Source organism: Oncorhynchus kisutch, linkage group LG7 (assembly GCF_002021735.2).
Source record: "Oncorhynchus kisutch isolate 150728-3 linkage group LG7, Okis_V2, whole genome shotgun sequence".
Taxonomy (NCBI): Eukaryota; Metazoa; Chordata; class Actinopteri; order Salmoniformes; family Salmonidae; genus Oncorhynchus; species Oncorhynchus kisutch.
This window is the reverse complement of record NC_034180.2, coordinates 42,750,527-42,773,559: the sequence shown is the minus strand read 5'-3', so window position 1 is coordinate 42,773,559 and position 23,033 is coordinate 42,750,527. Positions and strand designations below refer to the sequence as shown.

Below are 23,033 nucleotides of genomic sequence, written 5' to 3'. Positions count from 1 at the left end.
TCTGTTTGCTTCTGTTTGGTTCCTATCGAATACACCCCAGGTTCATAATACTACAGTACCTTAAGAAAGTATTGACAGGCCTACACACAATACCCCATAATGTCAATGTGGAATTATGTTTTTCAAAATGTTTACAAATTACATAAACATTTCAAGTTGAAATGTCTTGAGTCAATAAGTATTCAATCCCTTGGTTATAGCAAGCCTAAGTAAGTTCAGGAGTACAAATTTGCTTAACAAGTCACATAATAAGTTGCATGGACTCACTGTGTGTGCAATAACAGTGTTTAACGTGATTTTTTAATGACCACCTCATCTCTGTACACCACACATACAATTATCTGTCCCTCAGTCGAGCAGTGAATTTCAAACACAGATTCAACCACAAAGACCAGGGAGGTTTTCTAATGCTTCGCAAAGAAGGGCACCTATTGGTAGAAGGGTAAAAAAGAAAAAAGCAGACATTAAATATCCCTTTGAGCATGGTGAAGTTATTAATTACACTTCAGATGGTGTATCAATACAGTCAGTGATTGGAAAGACACAGGCGTCCTTCCTAACTCAGTTACCGGAGAGAAAGGTAACCGGTCAGGGATATCACCATGAGGCCAATGGTGACTTTAAAACTGTTAGAGTTTAATGGCTGTGATAAGAGAAAACTGAGGATGGACCAACAACATTGTAGTTACTCCACAATACTAACCTAATTGACAGCGTGAAAAGAAGGAAGCCTGTACAGAATAATAAAAAAAAAAATGCATCTTGTTTGCAACAAGGCACTAAAGTAATACTGCAAAAAATGTGGCAAAGCAATTCACTTTATTTGTCCTGAATACAATTTGTTATGTTTGTCCTGAATACAAAGTGTTTACCACTCTTCATATTTTTAAGCTTAGTGGTGGATGCATCATGTACAGGTATGCTTGTAATCATTAAGAACTCAGGAGTTTTTCAGGGTAAAAAAATAAACAGAATGGAGCTAAGCACAGACAAAGTCCTAGAGGAAAACCTGCTTCAGACTGCTTTCCACTAGACACTTGAAGAAGCATGAAGAAGTTTGAAAAGAATAATGGGAAAATGGGGCTCCCAAATGGTGCAGCGGTTTAAGGCACTGCATGTCAGTGCTAGAGGCGTCACTACAGACCCTGGTTTGATTCCAGGATGTATCCCAATCGGCTGTCCCATAGGGCGGCGCACAATTGGCCCAGCGTCGTCCGGATTAGGGTTTGGCCTGCGGGGCTGTCATTGTAAATAAGATTTTCTTCTTAACTGACTTGCCTAGTTAAATAAAGGTTACATAAAATAAATACATTCAAATGTTGCTCAACCAGGTGTGGAAAGCCGTTAGAGACTTACCTAGAAAGACTCAGCTGTAATCACTGCCAAAGTGCAAGTTCTCCCACTTAAAAAGATGAGAGAGTCCTGTAATTTTCATCATAGGTACACTTCAAATATGACAGACAAAATGAGGGGAAAAAATCCAGAAAATCACATTGTAGGATTTTTAATGGATTTATTTGCAAATTATGGTGGAAAATAAGTATTTGGTCACCTACAAACAAGCAAGATTTCTGGCTCTCACAGACCTGTAACTTCTTCTTTAAGAGGCTCATCTGTCCTCCACTCGTTACCTGTATTAATGGCACCTGTTTGAACTTGTTATCAGTATAAAAGACACCTGTCCACAACAGTCACACTCCAAACTCCACTATGGCCAAGACCAAAGAGCTGTCAAAGGACACCAGAAGCCTGCACCAGGCTGGGAAGACTGAATCTGCAATAGGTAAGCAGCTTGCTTTGAAGAAATCAACTGTGGGAGCAATTATTAGGAAATGGAAGACATACAAGACCACTGATAATCTCCCTCGATCTGGGGCTCCACGCAGCCCGTCTGAAGTTTGCTAGAGAGCATTTAGATGATCCAGAAGAAGATTGGGAGAATGTCATATGGTCAGATGAAACCAAAATATAACTATTTGGTGAAAACTCAACTCGTCGTGTTTGGAGGACAAAGAATTGCTGAGTTGCATCCAAAGAACACCATACCTACTGTGAAGCATGGGGGTGGAAACATCATGCTTTGGGGCTGTTTTTCTGCACAGGGACCAGGACGACTGATCCGTGGAAAGGAAAGAATGAATGGGGCCATGTATCGTGAGATTTTGAGTGAAAACCTCCTTCCATCAGCAAGGGCATTGAAGATGAAACGTGGCTGGGTCTTTCAGCATGACAAGGATCCCAAACACACCGCCTGGGCAACGAAGGAGTGGCTTCGTAAGAAGCATTTCAAGGTCCTGGCCAGTCTCCAGATCTCAACCCCATGGAAAATCTTTGGAGGGTGTTGAAAGTCCGTGTTGCCCAGCAACAGCCCCAAAACATCACTGCTCTAAAGGAGATCTGCATGGAGGAATGGGCCAAAATACCAGCAACAGTGTGTGAAAACCTTGTGAAGACTTACAGAAAACGTTTGACCTCCGTCATTGCCAACAAAGGGTATATAACAAAGGGTATATAAGTATTGAGATAAACTTTTGTTATTGACCAAATACTTATTTTCCACCATAATTTGCAAATAAATTCATAAAAAATCCTACAATGTGATTTTCTGGATTTTTTTTCTCATTTTGTCTGTCATAGTTGAAGTGTACCTATGATGAAAATGACAGGCCTCTCATCTTTTTAAGTGGGAGAACTTGCACAATTGTTGGCTGACTAAATACTTTTTTGCCCCACTGTATCTAAATGCGATTTTTCTGTATTTCATTTTCAATACATTTGCAAACATTTCTAAAAACCTGTTTTCACTTTGTCATTATGGGGTATTGTGTGTAGATGGGTGAGTTTAAAAAAATGATTGAATCCATTTTGAATTCAGGCGGTAACACAACAAAATGTGGAATAAGTCCAGGGATAACAATTTCTTTTGAAGGCACCTTCAATAATGAGCCTTTGTCAGTCAGTTTACACTGCTTATACACCGAGTAAAAAGATGAGAGTTGACAATAATAACTCTTTCAACACCCAACCCCACTCTAGGCTATGTATCACACGACTGCTGAAACAGTAGACAGTAGTAACATTTACTTCAGCCTCATTTAAATGCTTCTCTGAGAAGTCAGGGTTATTCCACTGTGTTGGTCCCAAAATACATTTAGGCCTAATCTACAGTTCAATTCAATAAATACAATAAAAACAACAGTTATATACCATTGTGGTTCTCTCCAATATGCAATTATTAGACAAACAGTAAACACACACACAACATACACAGGGTGCTCCCCTATTGAAACATTTCACTCTTGGATTTACATGATCAATCTGGTCCTTAGCAGCTTTGTCTGAATGAGCCCAGCTTAAATATTCCAGTGGAACTCACACAAAGCACTGATTCAAGACAATTTGATTTCCAAATGTCAATGAAAAGTATGCACCTTGACAGTTCAAAAAATAAAACCAACCAAAATGACCCCATCCACAAAAAAAGGACTACCTTTTATAAAAGTTCTACAATCAAATTAATGTAAAAAGTATTTACAATAAACAACTAAAGGCCTTAAATCGTTACTTAAATTACATTACTATTAAATCTTAAGCACTTTAAAGCACCTTCTAGGCCTTACCAAAGGAATTTGAGCCTTTAGCACCAAATTCCTAGTTCTATTGCTAACAGTAGATTATCAGTGGTGGTGAGGAGAACTCCTAGTTCTACTGCTAACAGAAGGCTATCAGAGGTGTTGAGGAGAACTCCTAGCTCTACTGCTAACAGTAGGCTATCAGAGATGTTGAGGAGAACTCCTAGTTCTACTGCTAACAGTAGGCTATCAGAGTTGTTGAGGAGAACTCCTAGTTCTACTGCTAACAGTAGGCTATCAGAGATGTTGAGGAGAACTCCTAGTTCTACTGCTAACAGTAGGCTATCAGAGGTGTTGAGGAGAACTCCTAGTTCTACTGCTAACAGTAGGCTATCAGAGATGTTGAGGAGAACTCCTAGTTCTATTGCTAACAGTAGGCTATCAGAGGTGTTGAGGAGGACTCCTAGTTCTACTGCTAACAGCAGGCTATCAGAGGTGTTGAGGAGAACTCCTAGTTCTATTGTTAACAGTAGACTATCAGAGGGTTTGAGGAGAACTCCTAGTTCTACAGCAAACAGTAGGCTATCAGAGATGTTGAGGAGAACTCCTAGCTCTACTGCTAACAGTAGGCTATCAGAGGTGTTGAGGAGGACTCCTAGTTCTATTGCTAACAGTAGGCTATCAGAGATGTTGAGGAGAACTCCTAGTTCTACTGCTAACAGTAGGCTATCAGAGTTGTTGAGGAGAACTCCTAGTTCTATTGCTAACAGTAGGCTATCAGAGTTGTTGAGGAGAACTCCTAGTTCTATTGCTAACAGTAGATTATCAGAGGTGTTGAAAACAGGGTCATGTTCAGGAGGATGCAATATACTGAACGTTGCAGATAGAACTCATGAATGGAGCAGACATTATTCCTTACACTAAGCGTCTGAAAGGTAGGCTTGTTCTACACAGTAATGTTTTTACATTGCTGTGTAGTATCTTTAAGCGCATTAAGATGGGTTCATTCAGACAAACCTGCTAAGGACCAGGTTGATCATGTAAGTCCAAAAGTGAAATGTTTAAGGTTGGCACTTAAAACCCATTTTTCAAATAATTGTTTATTGGAGAGAACCACATTGATGTAAAACTGTGGTTTTTGTTGTACTTCTTGAATGGAACTGTGGCGCAATTGCGGCCCCTCATGCTGAGTTCAGCTTTTTTGTGACCCCCACCCCCATCGGATATAAAAAAAAATACTGAGTAGAACAAACCTGCCTCTCGGACACGTAGTGTAAGGATTCATGTCAGCTCTATTCAGGACAGTTCTATCCCAGAGTGATCCTAATTCCTGCCATTCTACACATTTAGCCATGGGGTGTAGAGAACATTTAGCAATTTTATAACTGATTTCCATGCCATTTTGCCATGGGGCGGAGAGGAAAATTAGCTGTTTTTTATTTGATATCTGAATGAGACTAACAAAATCCATGGGGGCCCTCCGGTAGGTAATTCAACCATGATTACATTTTAGATAGCTGGCCGCTGGACTAATTTACCAATCTAAAACATTTTAGCTGACATGGGCTAATAGAGTGACTATCAGTGACTGACATTACAAACAATAAACAACCACATTTTGAAATTGGTCCGAGAGCCTTCAGTTGCCCATCCCTGATCTGAATGTTAGATAACGTTGTGCTCTACTGAACGCGCCCCAGGCCTCATGGAATGGCCCATCTGCTCTGGTACGGAGTACTGATTAAGTGACCACTCAAGATAGATAAAGGAGTGCCTTACTGAAGGAAGGCCTTGGTCTTTAGATTGGATGTATGAGCCACTGATGCAGGATATAGCAAGACATTTGATTAATTTTAACAAGACAGTTACTCTATCTGAGACGGTGCTTCTCATATCAAAGGCTTTTCTAACACCTTTGACATTGAAAAATATGGAGTAAGATGCACCATCGAGAGCAATTCCTGTGTTTATGTGGGCTGTCTGTTAGTTAAATTACACTGATATATATATTTTTAAGCATATCATTTTTTATTACAGCTTAAACTTCACTTTACTTACTAGAAACAAACGTATTTGCAGCAGGACTAGAATTACGACACCTCACAAATGCTATGTGTCTAAAGTGAGTGCTAGCCTCTCCTGATTCTTAAAAACATAAAACAACATAATGTAAAGCAAAAAATCGGAAAGAAATATCTATCATCATCATCATCATGATCGTTGTAGTAAAAAGTACATCTTTACAGATAAAAACACAGAACCCTGAAAAGTTTTTTAAGAGACATCACATGCTGGATGAAAGCCAAGGTTTCTGAAGGCGAACACTTGAGAGCTCCGGCTCTGAAACGTAAAAGCAATACAAATATACAAAATCAAAACGCAGAAAGTAAAGGAGCCCAGAAAGCGTTTGTTGTCTTTGTCTCAGAACCGGCAGTCCATCTCAGCAGTGGAATGCTCTTTCTTCCTAAAACGAAGGAAGAGGAGAGGAAAAAGGAGGAGGGGAGAAGGTGAAATGGAGCGCAACGGGAGTTGGCGCGTATCCTCCGGGGCGGACGGGGTTTGTAGTGAGGGGGTGTGTCTGTGTGCTGTCAGTCAGTCTCTCTACCGCACATGCTCAGTAGTATCCTGGGTGGTACTGTTGGCTCCATGGCTTCTGGTTCCAGAACTAAAGATGGAAGACAGAGGTTAAAGGTAAGAGTTTTGAACCATTCCATTGGTCCTAAGGTGCAAACATTGCCCAGCCTGTGCTGCGCTACGTCCAGCTACATCAGGAGCAGTACATACCCCCTGCTGCCAGCTCTGGTTGAAGGCCTGGGCCTTGTTCATGCCAAAGTTGCTGTTCTTGTTGAAGCTGCGATTGTTGCCTCCTCTGCCTCTGAACTTCTGCGGAAAACACAACAGCCATCAGACACCTGGGACTGCCAGCTGACCTCCAATTGGTGGGTTATACAAATGTACTGTATGTTGTTGTTATATTCAGAAAACTATATAGAAATGAAATAATCCAACAATCCACTCTAGCTGATAGAGTCCGACTCGGTGTAGTCCTAGTCAAGGACACTATCAGGTATAGTAACTAGTGACCCACCTGTGTGAAGTTGCCCCTGTTGTCCCCACGTCCTCTTCCACCTCCACCTCCTCCGCGGGTCATGCTGCCTCGGTGCATATTGCCTCCCCTATTACCCCCCATGTTCCTCATGTTGCCCCTTCCAGGACCCCCCCTGGGTGCACCCCCTCTGCTGGGCATGCCCCCGCTCCCCCTGTTGAAGTTGCCCCGGTTGGAGAAGCCGCCTCGGAAGGCCGGAGGAGGGAGGAAACCTCTGGGGGGACGACTGAATCCACCACGAGGTCCTGGGCCTGGGCAGAGACAAACACACAGATCAATATATATTGTACATACCAAGTACACAAACATACACCTCAAGTATTAGAGTTATTTACAGAGTCAAATACACATTGCTCACCTCCCCTGAAGTTGCCTCTGATCTGGAAGCCTCCTCTGCCCCCCCTCTGCCCCTGACCACCTCCCCACTGCCCCTGCCCTCTGCCCCCACGGCCGCGGTGGTTGCCCCCTCTCTTGGGTGGCGTGCCCCCCTGGTTGGCCTTCTTCTCTGGGGGCAGGGCGGAGCGACTCTCCTCCTTGTACAAGTCAAGCAGCTTGGAGGCCTCGTCCTTCTGCAGCTCCACAAAGCTCACCTCACTGAAGCAATCCCCTGGCTCCGGCAGGGTGTAAATACCTACAGGAGGACGGAAGGGAAACAGCCAGATATATCAACCCCTAACAAATCAGTCAGTCAGCCCGGAAAGAAGCGTCTGCCAAAGGACTCAAATGTAATGTAAGCTCTCATGTGTTATTGATACAGGTAACAGGTGTTATGTTTGTCAGGTATTCTAGGTTGTTGTAGCTCACCTTTCATCTTGAGTACGGCGTGCTCGGGGACGTCTTTACCATCCGTCTCGGCTTTCTTCTGTGTCCTCTGCTTGTAGTCGTCATCAGTAGGACACACCACCACGGCCTTCCTCTGGAAGCCTGCAAACAGACACATCTTCCTCCTCTGGGCCGGGGCCGACACATTGGTCTGACAGAGAGAGAGAGAGAGAGAGAGAGAGAGAGAGAGAGAGAGAGAGAGAGAGAGAGAGAGAGAGAGAGAGAGAGGTACCAGGGTTAAAGTCATATCCAACCATACACCTACTGAAAACATTCCATTCTCACACTGCTATACAACCAAGTAGTATTTGTTTCTCATGATGATGCTGACTTAATCAAATGTTGTTTGTTCACAAGGAATCTAAATATTCAAAAATAACGACAATTGAACCGATACATAAAAACAAAAGCTTCAATGTGGGTAACCATGGTTACCTGGTCAAGGATGTAGTTGCGTTTTTTGCGTGCAGCAATCTCAATGAATTTTCCCAGGAAAAGAGGTGCACGCTGGGAGATGGCGGTGAGTTTGGTGACATCCTTCATTTGGCGTTTCAGACTGGCGATCTGGCAAAGGAGAATAAAGAATTCTGAGGTATGGAGTCATCTGACTTTGGAGTGAACTGTCCCTTCAACCTGAACTGACCCTTTAAGGTGAGCTGTCCCTCCAACCTGAACTGACCCTTTAAGGTGAACTGTCCCTTCAAGGTGAACTGTCCCTTTCAGCTGAACTGCCTCTTTAAGGTGAACTGTCCCTCCAACCTGAACTGACCCTTTAAGGTGAGCTGTCCTTCCAACCTGAACTGACCCTTTAAGGTGAACTGTCCCTCCAACCTGAACTGACCCTTTAAGGTGAGCTGTCCCTCCAACCTGAACTGACCCTTTAAGGTGAACTGTCCCTCCAACCTGAACTGACCCTTTAAGGTGAACTGACCCTTTAAGGTGAACTGTCCCTCCAACCTGAACTGACCCTTTAAGGTGAGCTGTCCCTCCAACCTGAACTGACCCTTTAAGGTGAACTGACCCTTTAAGGTGAACTGTCCCTCCAACCTGAACTGACCCTTTAAGGTGAGCTGTCCCTCCAACCTGAACTGTCCCTTTAAGGTGAGCTGTCTCTTTCAGCTGAACTGACTCTTTAAGGTGAACTGTCCTGTCCCTTTAAGGTGAACTGTCCCTTTAAGGTGAGCTGTCCCTTTCAGCTGAACTGACCCTTTAAGGTGAACTGTCCTGTCCCTTTAAGGTGAACTGTCCTTTTAAGGTGAACTGTCCTTTTAAGGTGAGCTGTCCCTTTCAGCTGAACTGCCTCTTTAAGGTGAACTGCCTCTTTAAGGTGAACTGTCCCTCCAACCTGAACTGACCCTTTAAGGTGAGCTGTCCCTTTCAGCTGAACTGACCCTTTAAGGTGAGCTGTCCCTCCAACCTGAACTGACCCTTTAAGGTGAGCTGTCCCTCCAACCTGAACTGACCCTTTAAGGTGAGCTGTCCCTTTCAGCTGAACTGACCCTTTAAGGTGAACTGTTTTGACCCTGTCAGCTGAACTGCCTCTTTAAGGTGAACTGTCCTGTCCCTTTCAGCTCAACTGCCTCTTTAAGGTGAGGTGTCTTTTGAAGGTGAACTGTCCTGTCCCTTTAAGCTGAACTGTTGAACTGTATAACTGTCCTGTCCCTTTAAGCTGAACTGTTGAACTATAGAACTGTCCTGTCCCTTTAAGCTGAACTGTAGAACTGTCCTGTCCCTTTAAGCTGAACTGTAGAACTGTCCTGTCTCTTTAAGCTGAGCTGTAGAACTGTCCTGTCTCTTTAAGCTGAACTGTAGAACTGTCCTGTCCCTTTAAGCTAAACTGTGGAACTGTCCTGTCCCTTTAAGCTGAACTGTGGAACTGTCCTGTCCCTTTAAGCTCAACTGTAGAACTGTCCTGTCCCTTTAAGCTGAGCTGTAGAACTGTCCTGTCTCTTTAAGCTGAACTGTAGAACTGTCCTGTCCCTTTAAGCTGAGCTGTAGAACTGTCCTGTCTCTTTCAGCTGAACTGTAGAACTGTCCTGTCCCTTTAAGCTGAGCTGTAGAACTGTCCTGTCTCTTTCAGCTGAACTGTAGAACTGTCCTGTCCCTTTAAGCTGAACTGCTGAGCTGTAGAACTGTCCTGTCCCTTTAAGCTGAACTATAGAACTGTCCTGTCCCTTTAAGCTGAGCTGTATAACTGTCCTGTCTCTTTAAACTGAACTGTAGAACTGTCCTGTCCCTTTAAACTGAACTGTAGAACTGTCCTGTCCCTTTAAGCTGAACTGTAGAACTGTCCTGTCTCTTTAAGCTGAACTGTAGAACTGTCCTGTCTCTTTAAACTGAACTATAGAACTGTCCTGTCCCTTTAAGCTGAGCTGTATAACTGTCCTGTCTCTTTAAACTGAACTGTAGAACTGTCCTGTCCCTTTAAACTGAACTGTAGAACTGTCCTGTCCCTTTAAGCTGAACTGTAGAACTGTCCTGTCTCTTTAAGCTGAACTGTAGAACTGTCCTGTCCCTTTAAGCTGAACTGCTGAGCTGTAGAACTGTCCTGTCCCTTTAAGCTGAACTGTAGAACTGTCCTGTCCCTTTAAGCTGAACTGCTGAGTTGTAGAACTGTCCTGTCCCTTTAAGCTGAACTGTAGAACTGTCCTGTCCCTTTAAGCTGAACTATAGAACTGTCCTGTCCCTTTAAGCTGAACTATAGAACTGTCCTGTCCCTTTAAGCTGAGCTGTATAACTGTCCTGTCTCTTTAAACTGAACTGTAGAACTGTCCTGTCCCTTTAAGCTGAACTATAGAACTGTCCTGTCCCTTTAAACTGAACTATAGAACTGTCCTGTCCCTTTAAGCTGAGCTGTATAACTGTCCTGGCTCTTTAAACTGAACTATAGAACTGTCCTGTCCCTTTAAGCTGAGCTGTATAACTGTCCTGTCTCTTTAAACTGAACTGTAGAACTGTCCTGTCCCTTTAAACTGAACTATAGAACTGTCCTGTCCCTTTAAGCTGAGCTGTATAACTGTCCTGTCTCTTTAAACTGAACTGTAGAACTGTCCTGTCTCTTTAAGCTGAACTGTAGAACTGTCCTGTCTCTTTAAGCTGAACTGTAGAACTGTCCTGTCCCTTTCAGCATCACTCACCATCATCTTCTCCAGGATGGTGTTGGTTCCCAGGATGTTGTATTTCCCAGGGTGCTCCTGAGTGTGCTTGGTTACCCACGCCGTCTTCCCAGCGCCAGGCAGGCCTACCATCACGATCACCTGGGAGAGTAAGATACATTTTAATCATGGCTGCAAAGTAAGGCATACGAGTGTTCCTCTTCTCCTGAGGACGTCAGACAAGGAGTTACCATACAACAGCACAACACACCAGGGGTTTCCCTGAGCATATATCAGGAGTCCGGGGCGGCAGGGTAGCCTAGTGGTTAGAGTGTTGGACTAGTAACCGGAAGGTTGCAAGTTCAAATCCCCGAGCTGACAAGGTACAAATCTGTCGTTCTTTGAAGGCTCGGAGGTGGAGCTATCGTTCAACCCATTGCTATCGTTCAACCCATTGTTCCTAGGCCGTCATTGAAAATAAGAATTTGTTCTTAACTGACTTGCCTAGTTAAAAAAATATATATATATATTGTGTTGTCAAATGTGGCATACAGACTTGGAAATGCAAATGATGAAAATACCACATGGGCATTCAACAACATGAAAACCAGCACTCACTCACCTCACAGTCATCCTTGGTGTCGGGCCCTTTGGGGCCTCGGACCCTCTTGCTCACAGGGACCTGCTGTAGGAAGCTGTAGTCGGCCGGTGGGACGAACAGTGGTGCCTCTCTCTGGCCGAAGTTGAACTCTACAGCACAGTTGTGACAGAGGACGTGAGGGAAGAGGGGCCGTCCGTCCAAAGATGTCTTGTCAACTTTGAAGGCCACGCCTAGGTCCTGACCGTTCTTACTGAACGATAGCTCCACCTCCGAGCCTTCAAAGTTCTGCAGGAGAGAGGACGAACATCATCATCAGTGGAAAAAGCAGCAGCAGTTTAATCTGTAAGCTGATGTTCATTTTTTAACTGGCTCTTTAAGCGAAATGTGACAAAGGGATCATTAAAATATCTTACGATTAGGCATCCGACGACATCGTTTTCGTCGAAGCACTCTCCGAAGTCTTCTGTGACACAGTTGGTAGTTTTCTTCCCTTTGGCAGAGAAGGCATACGAGTGTTCCTCTTCTCCTGAGGACGTCAGACAAGGAGTTACCATACAACAGCACAACACACCAGGGGTTTCCCTGAGCATATATCAGGAGTCCACTGAATTATATTGGTTGGTCTAATTGTTCACTCACCCAGTAACAGTGTTCCATTGGCTAGTGACCAGCCCACCAGAACCTCATGGATATCCATGCCTTTACTGGAGATATGTTTCACTGGGATCTTCTCAATGATCTGGGGAGAACACACAGAGGGTGAGGTGTGTGTGTGTTTGTGTGTGTGTGCTAGTGTGTTTGTCATGATGTTCTGTTCAGACCATCATCATCATCATCAGTGGTTTTTGGCTAAATATCTGTAAAGCACTTTGTGACAACTGCTGATGTAAAAAGGGATTTATAAGATAAACTTGATAGATTGATTGACCACGTGTGTGTGTGTGTGTTGTTGATGGTGATATCTCTCCTCACCTTCATCTCAAAGCAGGCCTTGCCCTGAGCTACTCCGTAGGAAGCCCTGCCTCCAGCCCACAGGTAGGCAAAGCTCTCCATGGTAAGGGATGACGCGCTGTAACGGTCCCGGGACACCTTGAAGTGCAGGTCACTGTTATCTGTGGTTACACACACACACACACACACACACACACACACACACACACACACACACACACACACACACACACACACACACACACACACACACACACACACACACTATTGTGAACTTAATAACTCAAGTAAAAAAATGTGCACTGCTGCAGGTGTTATTCAATAATTGTGCAAATTCTACCCACAGCTATTTATTTTATTTTACTAGGCAAGTAAGTTAAGAACAAATTCTTATTTTCAATGACGGCCTATGAACAGTGGGTTAACTGCCTGTTCATGGGCAGAACGACAGATTTGTACCTTGTCAGCTCTGGGATTTGAACTTGCAACCTTCCAATTACTAGTCCAACACTCTAACCACTAGGCTACCCTGCCGCCACAGCTATCCAGTCACAAATGGGGTCAGGTCTGTGTGTATGTACTCACATGTGGACAGGTCAGTGTGTGTGTACTCACATGTGGACTGGTCAAGTGTGTGTGTACTCACATGTGGTCAGGTCAGTGTGTGTGTACTCACATGTGGTCAGGTCTGTGTGTGTGTACTCACATGTGGTCAGGTGTGTGTGTACTCACATGTGGTCTGTGTGTGAGTACTCACATGTGGTCAGGTCTGTGTGTGTACTCACATGTGGTCAGGTGTGTGTGTGTGTACTCACATGTGGTCTGTGTGTGTACTCACATGTGGTCAGGTCTGTGTGTGTGTACTCACATGTGGTCAGGTGTGCGTGTGTGTGTACTCACATGTGGTCAGGTCTGTGTGTACTCACATGTGGTCTGTGTGTGTACTCACATGTGGTCAGGTGTGCACTCACATGTGGTCAGGTCTGTGTGTGTGTACTCACATGTGGTCAGGTCTGTGTGTGTGTACTCACATGTGGTCTGTGTGTGTACTCACATGTGGACAGGTCTGTGTGTGTACTCACATGTGGTCAGGTGTGTACTCACATGTGGACAGGTCTGTGTGTGTGTACTCACATGTGGACAGGTCTGTGTGTGTACTCACATGTGGTCAGGTGTGTACTCACATGTGGTCAGGTCTGTGTGTGTACTCACATGTAGTCAGGTGTGTACTCACATGTGGACAGGTCTGTGTGTGTGTACTCACATGTGGTCAGGTCTGTGTGTGTGTACTCACATGTGGTCAGGTGTGTGTGTGTGTACTCACAGGTGGTCAGGTGTGTGTGTGTGTGTACTCACAGGTGTCCAGGCAGACAGTGCTGTCGTCAAACTCCTCGTCCTCTTCCTCCAGTGGGGGCTGGGGGGACTTGGCCCTGGAAGAGAGAAGATGAAGGGGTGAAGGGTCAGCCCAGGGAGGACACTGGAGGGACATGTCTCTCACTCAAGTGGGCAAACTTAGGCAGGAAATGACAACAACGAACAGTGAGCCATTTTACTCATGTATTAAAAAAACAGATAATGAAAGAAAAGCATTGCAAGTTTGAATTTTGTAAAATTAGTGTGTTAGAGGTGATTAAAAACATGATTGTTATCGATCAATAATGACAAACCTCCTGGTATTGACAACTTAGATGGAAAGCTACTGAGGATGGTAGCTGACACTATAGCCACTCCTATCTGTCATATCTTTAATCTGAGCCTAGAGGAAAGTCTTTGTCCTCATGCCTGGATGGGAGCCAAAGTCATTTCACTACCCAAGAGTGGTAAAGCGGCCTTTACTGGTTCAACAGCAGACCTATCAGCTTAATGCCAGCTCTTAGCAAACTGTTAGAAAAAATTGTGTTTTAACAAATACAATGCTATTTCACTGTAAACAAATTAACAACAGACTTCCAGCATGTTTATAGAGAAGGGCACTCAACATGTACTGCACTGGCACAAATGACTGATGATTGGTTGAAAGAAATTGGTAAGAAGATTGTGGGAGCTGTACTGTACTTTCAGTGCAGCCTTTGATATTATTGTTGTTGAGAAAACATACAGTGGGGAGAACAAAGTACTTGATACACTGCGGATTTTGCAGGTTTTCCTACTTACAAAGCATGTAGAGGTCTGTCATTTTTATCATAGGTACACTTCAACTGTGAGAGACAGAATCTAAAAAATCCAGAAAATCACTTTGTATGATTTTTAAGTAATTCATTTGCATTTTATTGCATGACATAAGTATTTGATCACCTACCAACCAGTAAGAATTCCGGCTCTCACAGACATGTTAGTATAAAAGACACTTGTCCACACACTCAAACAAACAGACTCCAACCTCTCCACAATGGCCAAGACCAGAGAGTTGTGTAAGGACATCAGGGTTAAAATTGTAGACCTGCACAATGTTGGTATGGGCTATAGGGACAATAGGCAAGCAGCTTGGTGAGAAGGCAACAACTGTTGGCGCAATTATTAGAAAATGGAAGAAGTTCAAGATGACGGTCAATCACCCTCGGTCTGGAGCTCCATGCAAGATCTCACCTCGTGGGGCATCAATGATCATGAGGAAGGTGAGGGATCAACCTAGAACGTGGTCAATGACCTGAAGAGAGCTGGGACCACGGTCTCAAGGAAAACCATTAGTAACACACTACGCTGTCATGGATTAAAATCCTGCAGCGCACGCAAGGTCCCCCTGCTCAAGCCAGCGCATGTCCAGTCTGAAGTTTGCCAATGACCATCTGGATGATCCAGAGGAGGAATGGGAGAAGGTCATGTGGTCTGATGAGACAAAAATAGAGCTTTTTGGTCTAAACTCCACTCGCCGTGTTTGGAGGAAGAAGAAGGATGAGTACAACTCCAAGAACACCATCCCAACCGTGAAGCATGGAGGTGGAAACATCATTCTTTGGGGATGCTTTTCTGCAAAGGGGACAGGACGACTGCACCTTATTGAGGGGAGGATGGATGGGGCCATGTATCGCGAGATCTTGGCCAACAACCTCCTTCCCTCAGTAAGAGCATTGAAAATGGGTCGTGGCTGGGTCTTCCAGCATGACAACAACCTGAAACACACAGCCAGGGCAACTAAGGAGTGGCTCCGTAAGAAGCATCTCAAGGTCCTGGAGTGGCCTAGCCAGTCTCCAGACCTGAACCCAATAGAAAATCTTTGGAGGGAGCTGAAAGTCCGTATTGCCCAGCGACAGCACCGAAACCTGAAGGATCTGGAGAAGGTCTGTATGGAGGAGTGGCCCAAAATCCCTGCTGCAGTGTGTGCAAACCTGGTCAAGAACTACAGGAAACGTATGATCTGTAATAGCAAACAAAGGTTTCTGTACCAAATATTAAGTTCTGCTTTTCTGATGTATCAAATTCTTATGTCATGCAATAAAATGCAAATTAATTACTTAAAAATCATACAATGTGATTTTCAGGATTTTTGTTTTAGTTTCCGTCTCTCACAGCTGAAGTGTACCTATGATAAAAATTACAGACCTCGACATGCTTTGTAAGTAGGAAAACCTGCAAAATCGGCAGTGTATCAAATATTTGTTCTCCCCACTGTATGTGTTATGGCTTTCCAACCTCAGCCATATCGTGGATTCAGAGCTATCCATCTAATATAACTCTATTTAATAGGGTATTCCTAATGGAAGCTTCTCTAATGTCAAACATGTAGAGTGTGGTGTACTGCAGGGCAGCTGTCTAGGCCCTCTACTCTTTTCGATTTTTACCAATAACCTGCCACTGGCATTAAACAAAGCATGTGTGTCCATGTGCTGATGATTCAACCATATATGCATCAGCAACCACAGCTAATGAGGTCACTGAAACCCTTAACAAAGAGTGGTAGTCTGTTTGGGAATGGGTGACCAGTAATACAATGGTCCTGAACATCTCTTAAATTAAGAGCATTGCATTTGGTACAAATCATTCCCTAAGTTCTAGACCGCAGCTGAATCTGGTAATGAATGGTGTGGCTGTTGAACAAGTTGAGGAGACTAAATTACTTGTTGTTACCTTAGATTGTAAACAGTCATGCTCAAAACATATAGATTCAATGATTGTAAAGATGGGGAGAGTGCTGTCCGTAATAAACAGATGATTTGCTTTTTTGACACCACACTCGACAAAGCACGTCCTGCAAGCTCTAGTTTTAGCTTATCATGATTATCAAATCAAATATTATTTGTCTCATGTGTAACATCTGCTTCCAACTCACACCCTCAAACACCTAGATCCCCTGAACGCAGCTCACTCTCCAGATTCCAATCACCTGAATTCTAATCACCTGTTCACACACCTGTATGTCATTATCACACACTATTTACTTCAGTTCTTTGCACCCCATCACTGTGAGGTATTGTTTGTTGTGTGACGCATGGCTTTCGGAGCTCTGTTTTCCCCACGATTTACTCCTCCCGTATATGATAGTTTTTGCCTGCCTCACTAACGACGCCTTTTGCCTATTCCCTACCTGTACTTCAGCCTATCGGATTTCCTGTTATCTACCAATTGCCTGATCTCCCGGACTACCATACTTTCCTTTTCCCTGCCTGTACTGTTGCCCTCTTGGACCCCCTGTGTTTGACCTTCTGCCTGCCCCTGGACCCAGCTACCTGCCTCCTCCTGTGTATGACCTTCTGCCTGCCCCTGGACCCAGCTACCTGCCTGCTCCTGTGTTTGACCTTCTGCCTGCCCCTGGACCCAGCTACCTGCCTCCTCCTGTGTATGACCTTCTGCCTGCCCCTGGACCCAGCTACCTGCCTGCTCCTGTGTATGACCTTCTGCCTGCCCCTGGACCCAGCTACCTGCCTCATCCTCTGGTCCTTTGCATTAAACACCTGCTGCGCCCTGCGCTTGAAACCAGCTCTCTGTCTCCCCTCGTGTTCATTACAACATGCGCTGAATACAACAGGTGTAGACCTTACAGTGAAATGCTTACTTACGAGCCCCTAACCAACAATGCAGTTTAAAAAATACGGATAAGAATAAGAAATAAAAGTAACATTAAAGAGCAGCAGTAAAATACCAATAGTGAGACAATATGCAGGGGGGGTTAGTTGAGGTATTATGCACATGTAGGTAGAGTTATTAAAGTGACTATGCATAGATGACAACAACAGAGAGTAGCAGTGGTGTAAAAGAGAGGGGGGGGTGCAAATAGTTTCTGTAGCCATTTGATTAGGTGTTCAGGAGTCTTATGGCTTGGGGGTAGAAGCTGTTTTGAAGCCTCTTGGACCTAGACTTGGCGCTCCGGTACCACTTGCCGTGCGGTAGCAGAAAGAACAGTTTATGACTAGGGTAGCTGGAGTCTTTGACAATTTTTAGGGCCTTTCTCTGACACCGCCTGGTATAGAGGTCCTGGATGGCAGGAAGCTTGGCCCCAGTGATGTACTGGTCCGTTCGCACTACCCTCTGTAGCGTCTTGCGGTCGGAGGCCGAGCAGTTTCCATACCAGGCAGTGATGCAACCAGTCAGGATGCTCTCGATGGTGCAGCTGTAGAACCTTTTGAGGATCTGAGGACCCATGCCAAATCTTTTCAGTCTCCTGAGGGGGAATAGGTTTTGTCGTGCCCTCTTCACGACTGTCTTGGTGTGCTTGGACCATGTTACTTTGTGTGTGATGTGGACACCAAGGAACTTGAAGCTCTCAACCTGCTCCCCTGTAGCCCCGTCGATGAGAATGGGGGCGTACTCTTTTTCCTGTAGTCCACAATCATCTCCTTTGTCTTGATCACGTTGAGTGAGAGGTTTTTGTCCTGGCACCACACGGCCAGGTCTCTGCTTGGCACCACACAGCCAGGTGAGGCCATGCCTCGTCGTTGTCTGTGATTAGACCTACCACTGTTGTGTCATCGGCAAACTTAATGATGGAGTTGGAGTCGTGCCTGGCCATGCAGTCATGAGTGAACAGGGAGTACAGGAGGGGAGTGAGCATGCACCCCCGTGAGGGGCCCCTGTGTTGTGGATCAGCGTGGCGAATGTGTTGTTACCTACCCTTACCACCTGGGGGCGGCACATCATGAAGTCCAGGATCCAGTTGGAGAGGGAGGTGTTTAGTCCCAGGGACCTTAGCTTATTGATAAGCTTTGAGGGCAATATGGTGTTGAGCCCTGAGCTGTAGTCAATGAATAGCATTCTCACATAGGTGTTCCTTTTGTCCAGGTGGGAAAGGGCAGTGTGGAGTGCAATAGAGATTGCATCATCTGTGGATCTGTAGGGGTGGTATGCAAATTGGAGTGGGTCTAGGGTTTCTGGGATAATGGTGTTGATGTGAGCCACGTCCTGGTAATCCGTCTGGCCCTGCGGTCTTGTGAATGTTGACCTGTTTAAAGGTCTTACTCACATCAGCTACGGAGAGCGTGATCACACAGTCTTCCGGAACAGCTGGTGCTCTCATGCATGTTTCAGTGTTATTTGCCTCGAAGCGAGCATAGAAGTAGTTTAGCTCATCTGATAGGCTCGTGTCACTGGGCAGCTTTCGGCTGTGCTTCCCTTTGTAGTCTGTAATGGTTTGCAAGCCCTGTCACATCCGACAAGCGTCAGAGCAGGTGTAGTACAATTCGATCTTTGTCCTGTATTGATGCTTTTCCTGTTTGATGGTTCGTCTGAAGGCAAAGCGGGATTTCTTATAAGCTTCCGGGTTAAAGTCCCGCTCCTTGAAAGCGTCAGCTTTTAGCTCAGTGCGGCTGTTGCCTGTAATCCATGGCTTCTGGTTGGGGTATGTACGTACAGTCACTGTGGGGTCGACGTCATCGATGCACTTATTGATGAAGCCAATGACTGATGTGGTGTACTCCTCAATGCCATCGGAGGAATCCCGGAACATATTCCAGTCTGTGCTAGCAAAACAGTCCTGTAGCTTAGCATCTGTTTCATCTGACCACTTTTTTATTGATCTAGTCACTGGTGCTTCCTGCTTTCATTTTTGCTTGTACGCAGGAATCAGGAGGATAGAATTATGGTCAGATATTCCAAATGGAGGGCGAGGGAGAGCTTTTTATGTGTCTCTGTCTGTGGAGTAAAGGTGGTCCAGAGTTTTTTTCCTCTGGTTGCACATTTAACATGCTGATAGAAATGAGGTAAAACTAATTTAAGTTTCCCTGCATTAAAATCCCTGGCTACTAGGAGCGCCGCCTCTGGGTGAGCGTTTTCTTGTTTGCTTATGGCAGAATACAGCTCATTCAATGCGGTCTCTGACAGTCTCTGACAGCCTCTGACTGTGGTGGTATGTAAACAGCTACGATTATTGTCCAGTCATATGGTCAAGTGCTGCAAAGAAAGACCTAGTTCAGCTGCAGCTGGCCTAGAAAGAGTGACACGTCTTGCTCTTCATTGTAAATAGAGGGCTAATATTAATACTGTGCCTGACAGTCTCTCTTGCCTAAGAGTTGAGGAAAGACTGACTGCAACACCTCTTGTTTTTATAAGAAACGTGTTGGGATATTCCAAATTGTCTTCTGTCTGTAATGTCTTTTTTGTTATTTGTTGGACCCCAGTAAGACTAGCTGTTGCCATTGGCGTCGGCTAATGGGGATCCTAATAAATCAAACCACTCTCAGAATTTAAAACTAAACCTATCATTGTAATCTATCAAATGTTGCTTTCGGGGCCTTTGAGTCTCAACTAGAGAATAATCTAGGGGAAAGACTGCACTAGGCTACATTTTGACCAGTTCTGGCAGGATTTGTCAACAATGGAGTTAAAGTTGTAACATTCTTCAGTCTGAAACTGCAGGGCGTGATAAAACCAATTAGTCAGGAACGTCATCTAAAGTTCACCAATCTCAATGTATCATTGGATATGCATTTCTTCTCTGGTGAGGATATATAAGTGATAGAAAGTTGTTGGAAGATCTTACCTCATCACAAGAACAACAGAACGTACACACAATTCCTATACTTTAGACGACGATGCCCACTCTAGTAAACTGTCAAGTTATTTAGCTCTGTTTGCCATTAGAAAAGCTGCGTGATAGAGTTATTTTTCAAAAATCCTGAATCATATAGGTTTAAAATTAAGTTCTAAAAACACTGACATTAGATTTGTTGAGCTACAGAATAGCTGTATATCTGCTAACCAGTGAAGCTGTTTATAACACATGTATCAAAGACAATGGCCTGTAGTAAGGAGAGAATGTAATCAATATTAGAGGCCAATAATCACTCACTCTCACTCACTCTCACTCACTCACACTCACTCACACTCATTCACACTTTTATTGCATCCTACCATTGGGAAAAAAGAAAGCATATAAAAGTTGTCCAATTTCAACACAACTGGACCGACAGAGAGAGACAGAGAGATACTTAATTGGTGCACTTGTTCTACAGACACCCCCCCCCACCTTCTTTGTCCCACTGCGCCTCTCTTTTGTCCCACAGTGTGTGGGTCAGGCACCCTCCCAGCGGCATCCAGACCTTCCCATTCAATATAGCATCCCTGTAGACCACGCCATAACCATTCCTATCACAAACTAGCTATAGCACCAACCACCATTATCTACACTACAGTTGGGCTTTGCATGCATAGTGTCAACCCTGTATTCAGTAATAACAGGTAAGGTAATACCCATGTAGGGGTAAATGGGAAAAAAATATGTTTCTTAGCAGCAGGGGTCAGGGGTAGCATTAAGGACTGTGTTGGCTGTTAATGTCAACACAGCAGTTCGATAAGGCAGAGAGCTGGGAGTTGTGCAGGCCAGGGTGACTCGGAGCTAACCGAGGGTTAACCCGGCTACTGCACCATCCTTACCGGCTGTACTTGCTTTCTTCAATAAACTCAAAGTAGCCCCTTCCATGTTCCTCCCGGCGTCTCTTAACACCCTTCTTATTCTTCTGCTCAGCGCTCGTGTCTTTGTCCGCATCCCCTTTGGAAATAAAACAATAACAAAGCAGGTATTGAGGTGCGTCCCGCCCCCCAAGTGTAGGACCCAGGTGTTACATGATGGTCCACACAGTTCAGCTAGGTGGCTAGTTAGGTGTTTTGATTTGTCAGGTATCTACATGAGTTGCAATGTATGGACTACAAAGGGAAGAGGAGATCTGAAAATAATTAAAGATATGTTGATCTGGAGCCATGAATAACAAGGGCGCATCAAGAGCAATAATACCAGTTAGTACCCCGTCTTTAATACCAGTTCGTACCCCCCCCCCCCCCCAATATAAATGGATATTGATGTGTGTGAAATACCACACATTTTCAGTTTCTACAGCCATGATAGCCTTGACCAAATATTAACTTAGTATTTACCGTGTTGATAAAATGTTAATAAAAATAAAAAAAATTATAAAGCTAGATTACGACTGGCAGCTAGCTAGATAACTTCTCATTTCCTAAAACCAACGTTATAAACCTAGGCTATGCGCATAGACGTATTTATACCTATGGAATAACAAACAGTCTCACGGAAAAAGATAGTCAGCTTGCTGCGTTCTCTCTCGCCAGTAGGAGCCACTGTTTTGCACTTTAGCAGCTAATGGTAGCTAGCTAGCCAACGACCATCTGCACACCCGCGCATCTTTGTCTGCCGCTTGAAGAAATGCAAATCCAGAACACAAAACCATTGCGTAAAAACATACACCTGTCAAGTGCAGCCGTACAAAAGCGTATTGTCTACAATTAGCTAGCTACATGGATCCTGGCAGAAGTTCCGACATAGCTGGCAAGCTTAGCAGGCTAACCAATTGACCTATCTTTGATTCTGAACTGTCATGCAAGACGTGAACTCTAGCCGCTGCTGCAACCATAGCAGCAGGGTCGATTAGCTGGCTTGCATCGCTTACCCTCTCTCTCGAGAGTCCCCAGTGCAGCATCATCATCATCGAATTTATCCATCTCCTCCTCCTCATCATCATCCTCTTCTTCTTTCAGTAGAGCATCTTCATCCTCGTCGGATTTATCCATATCTACTCCCGCATCCTCCTCTTCCCCCATATTATCGTCGATATTGGCGCATTCTTTCTCTGCTTTCCCTTCGCACCTATCTTCATCCTCTACTCCGCCCGCCTCCATCCTCTCCTCAACTAGGTCTTCATCCAAGTCCTCCTCGCCCATGTCATTCAGGCCGACAGCCCCTTCGCCTTGGCCGCCGTTCTCCCCGGTCTCAGCTCCTCTGGCTAGAGCCTCTTCATTCAGCGCGGCCTGCAGCCGGTCCATAAGATCCGCCTTCAGCCCCTTGTCCGACAGCTGCCTCTTCTTCAACTCGTCCTTCAACTCGTTTACCTTTAACTTATTCACGTTGATAGAGCTCATTGTGCTATCTATTAAATAATTAAATAAATATCGATACAATTCGATAAAAATCCCTATTGTCGACTGTGTTTTTGAAATTCGAAACACGAAAATAAAAGCCCAGTGCACAGATGGCCGACTTGGTGATAGCAGTCGCATATAATTTCCACTGCGCCAAACCCGCACCCTTTCTAAGCACGTCCCACTACTGACATCTGTGCTGCTGATGAGAGCGTGCCAAGGGCAGTAATATAGCCCTACCGTAATGACACGAATAAACCAGTCAGATTTTTTCCTTTTGTCTCCTACCTCATAAAACAGCCGTGCATCCATACAATGGCTTTTATATGTCTTTTCGTCATTATTGACCATATGAAGCGAATATGTTTCACAATTCGTTACGCACCCAAAGAAGTCTTGCTTTGGACCGTGCAATAGAAATATACACTTATTTTATAAATGAGACATTAGAACCCATGAATTGACATTCACTGTCAGTGTGGTCAGAACCTTATCTCTGGCCATTTATATCTCTGACTGCTAAAATCAACTAGGGCCACATTCAGTTGCCAAACGTTGTCGAACGATAATGATAGAAATGCCTT

At 44.6% G+C, this 23,033-nt stretch overlaps 1 protein-coding gene across 2 annotated transcripts; it reads right to left on the bottom strand.

The window, feature by feature from the left end:
* Window positions 1–5,579: 5,579 nt before the first annotated feature.
* hnrnpua (heterogeneous nuclear ribonucleoprotein Ua) lies at window positions 5,580–22,644 on the bottom strand. 2 transcript variants are annotated; one of them, XM_031829127.1, is made up of 14 exons: window positions 21,981–22,644; window positions 20,950–21,064; window positions 13,504–13,577; window positions 12,169–12,308; window positions 11,836–11,935; window positions 11,610–11,722; window positions 11,218–11,481; window positions 10,638–10,757; window positions 7,936–8,064; window positions 7,483–7,651; window positions 7,037–7,309; window positions 6,661–6,929; window positions 6,357–6,452; window positions 5,580–6,237 (listed from the first exon to the last, which is right to left on the bottom strand). In XM_031829127.1, exons 1-14 carry the CDS (start codon window positions 22,585–22,587, stop codon window positions 6,187–6,189), a joined length of 2,520 nt encoding a protein of 839 aa, XP_031684987.1. In that variant the 5' UTR covers window positions 22,588–22,644; the 3' UTR covers window positions 5,580–6,186. The 2 variants fall into 2 exon arrangements, with proteins under 2 accessions (XP_031684987.1, XP_031684986.1); XM_031829126.1 differs by having other exon boundaries at window positions 6,357–6,455; window positions 21,981–22,626.
* Window positions 22,645–23,033: the final 389 nt, after the last annotated feature.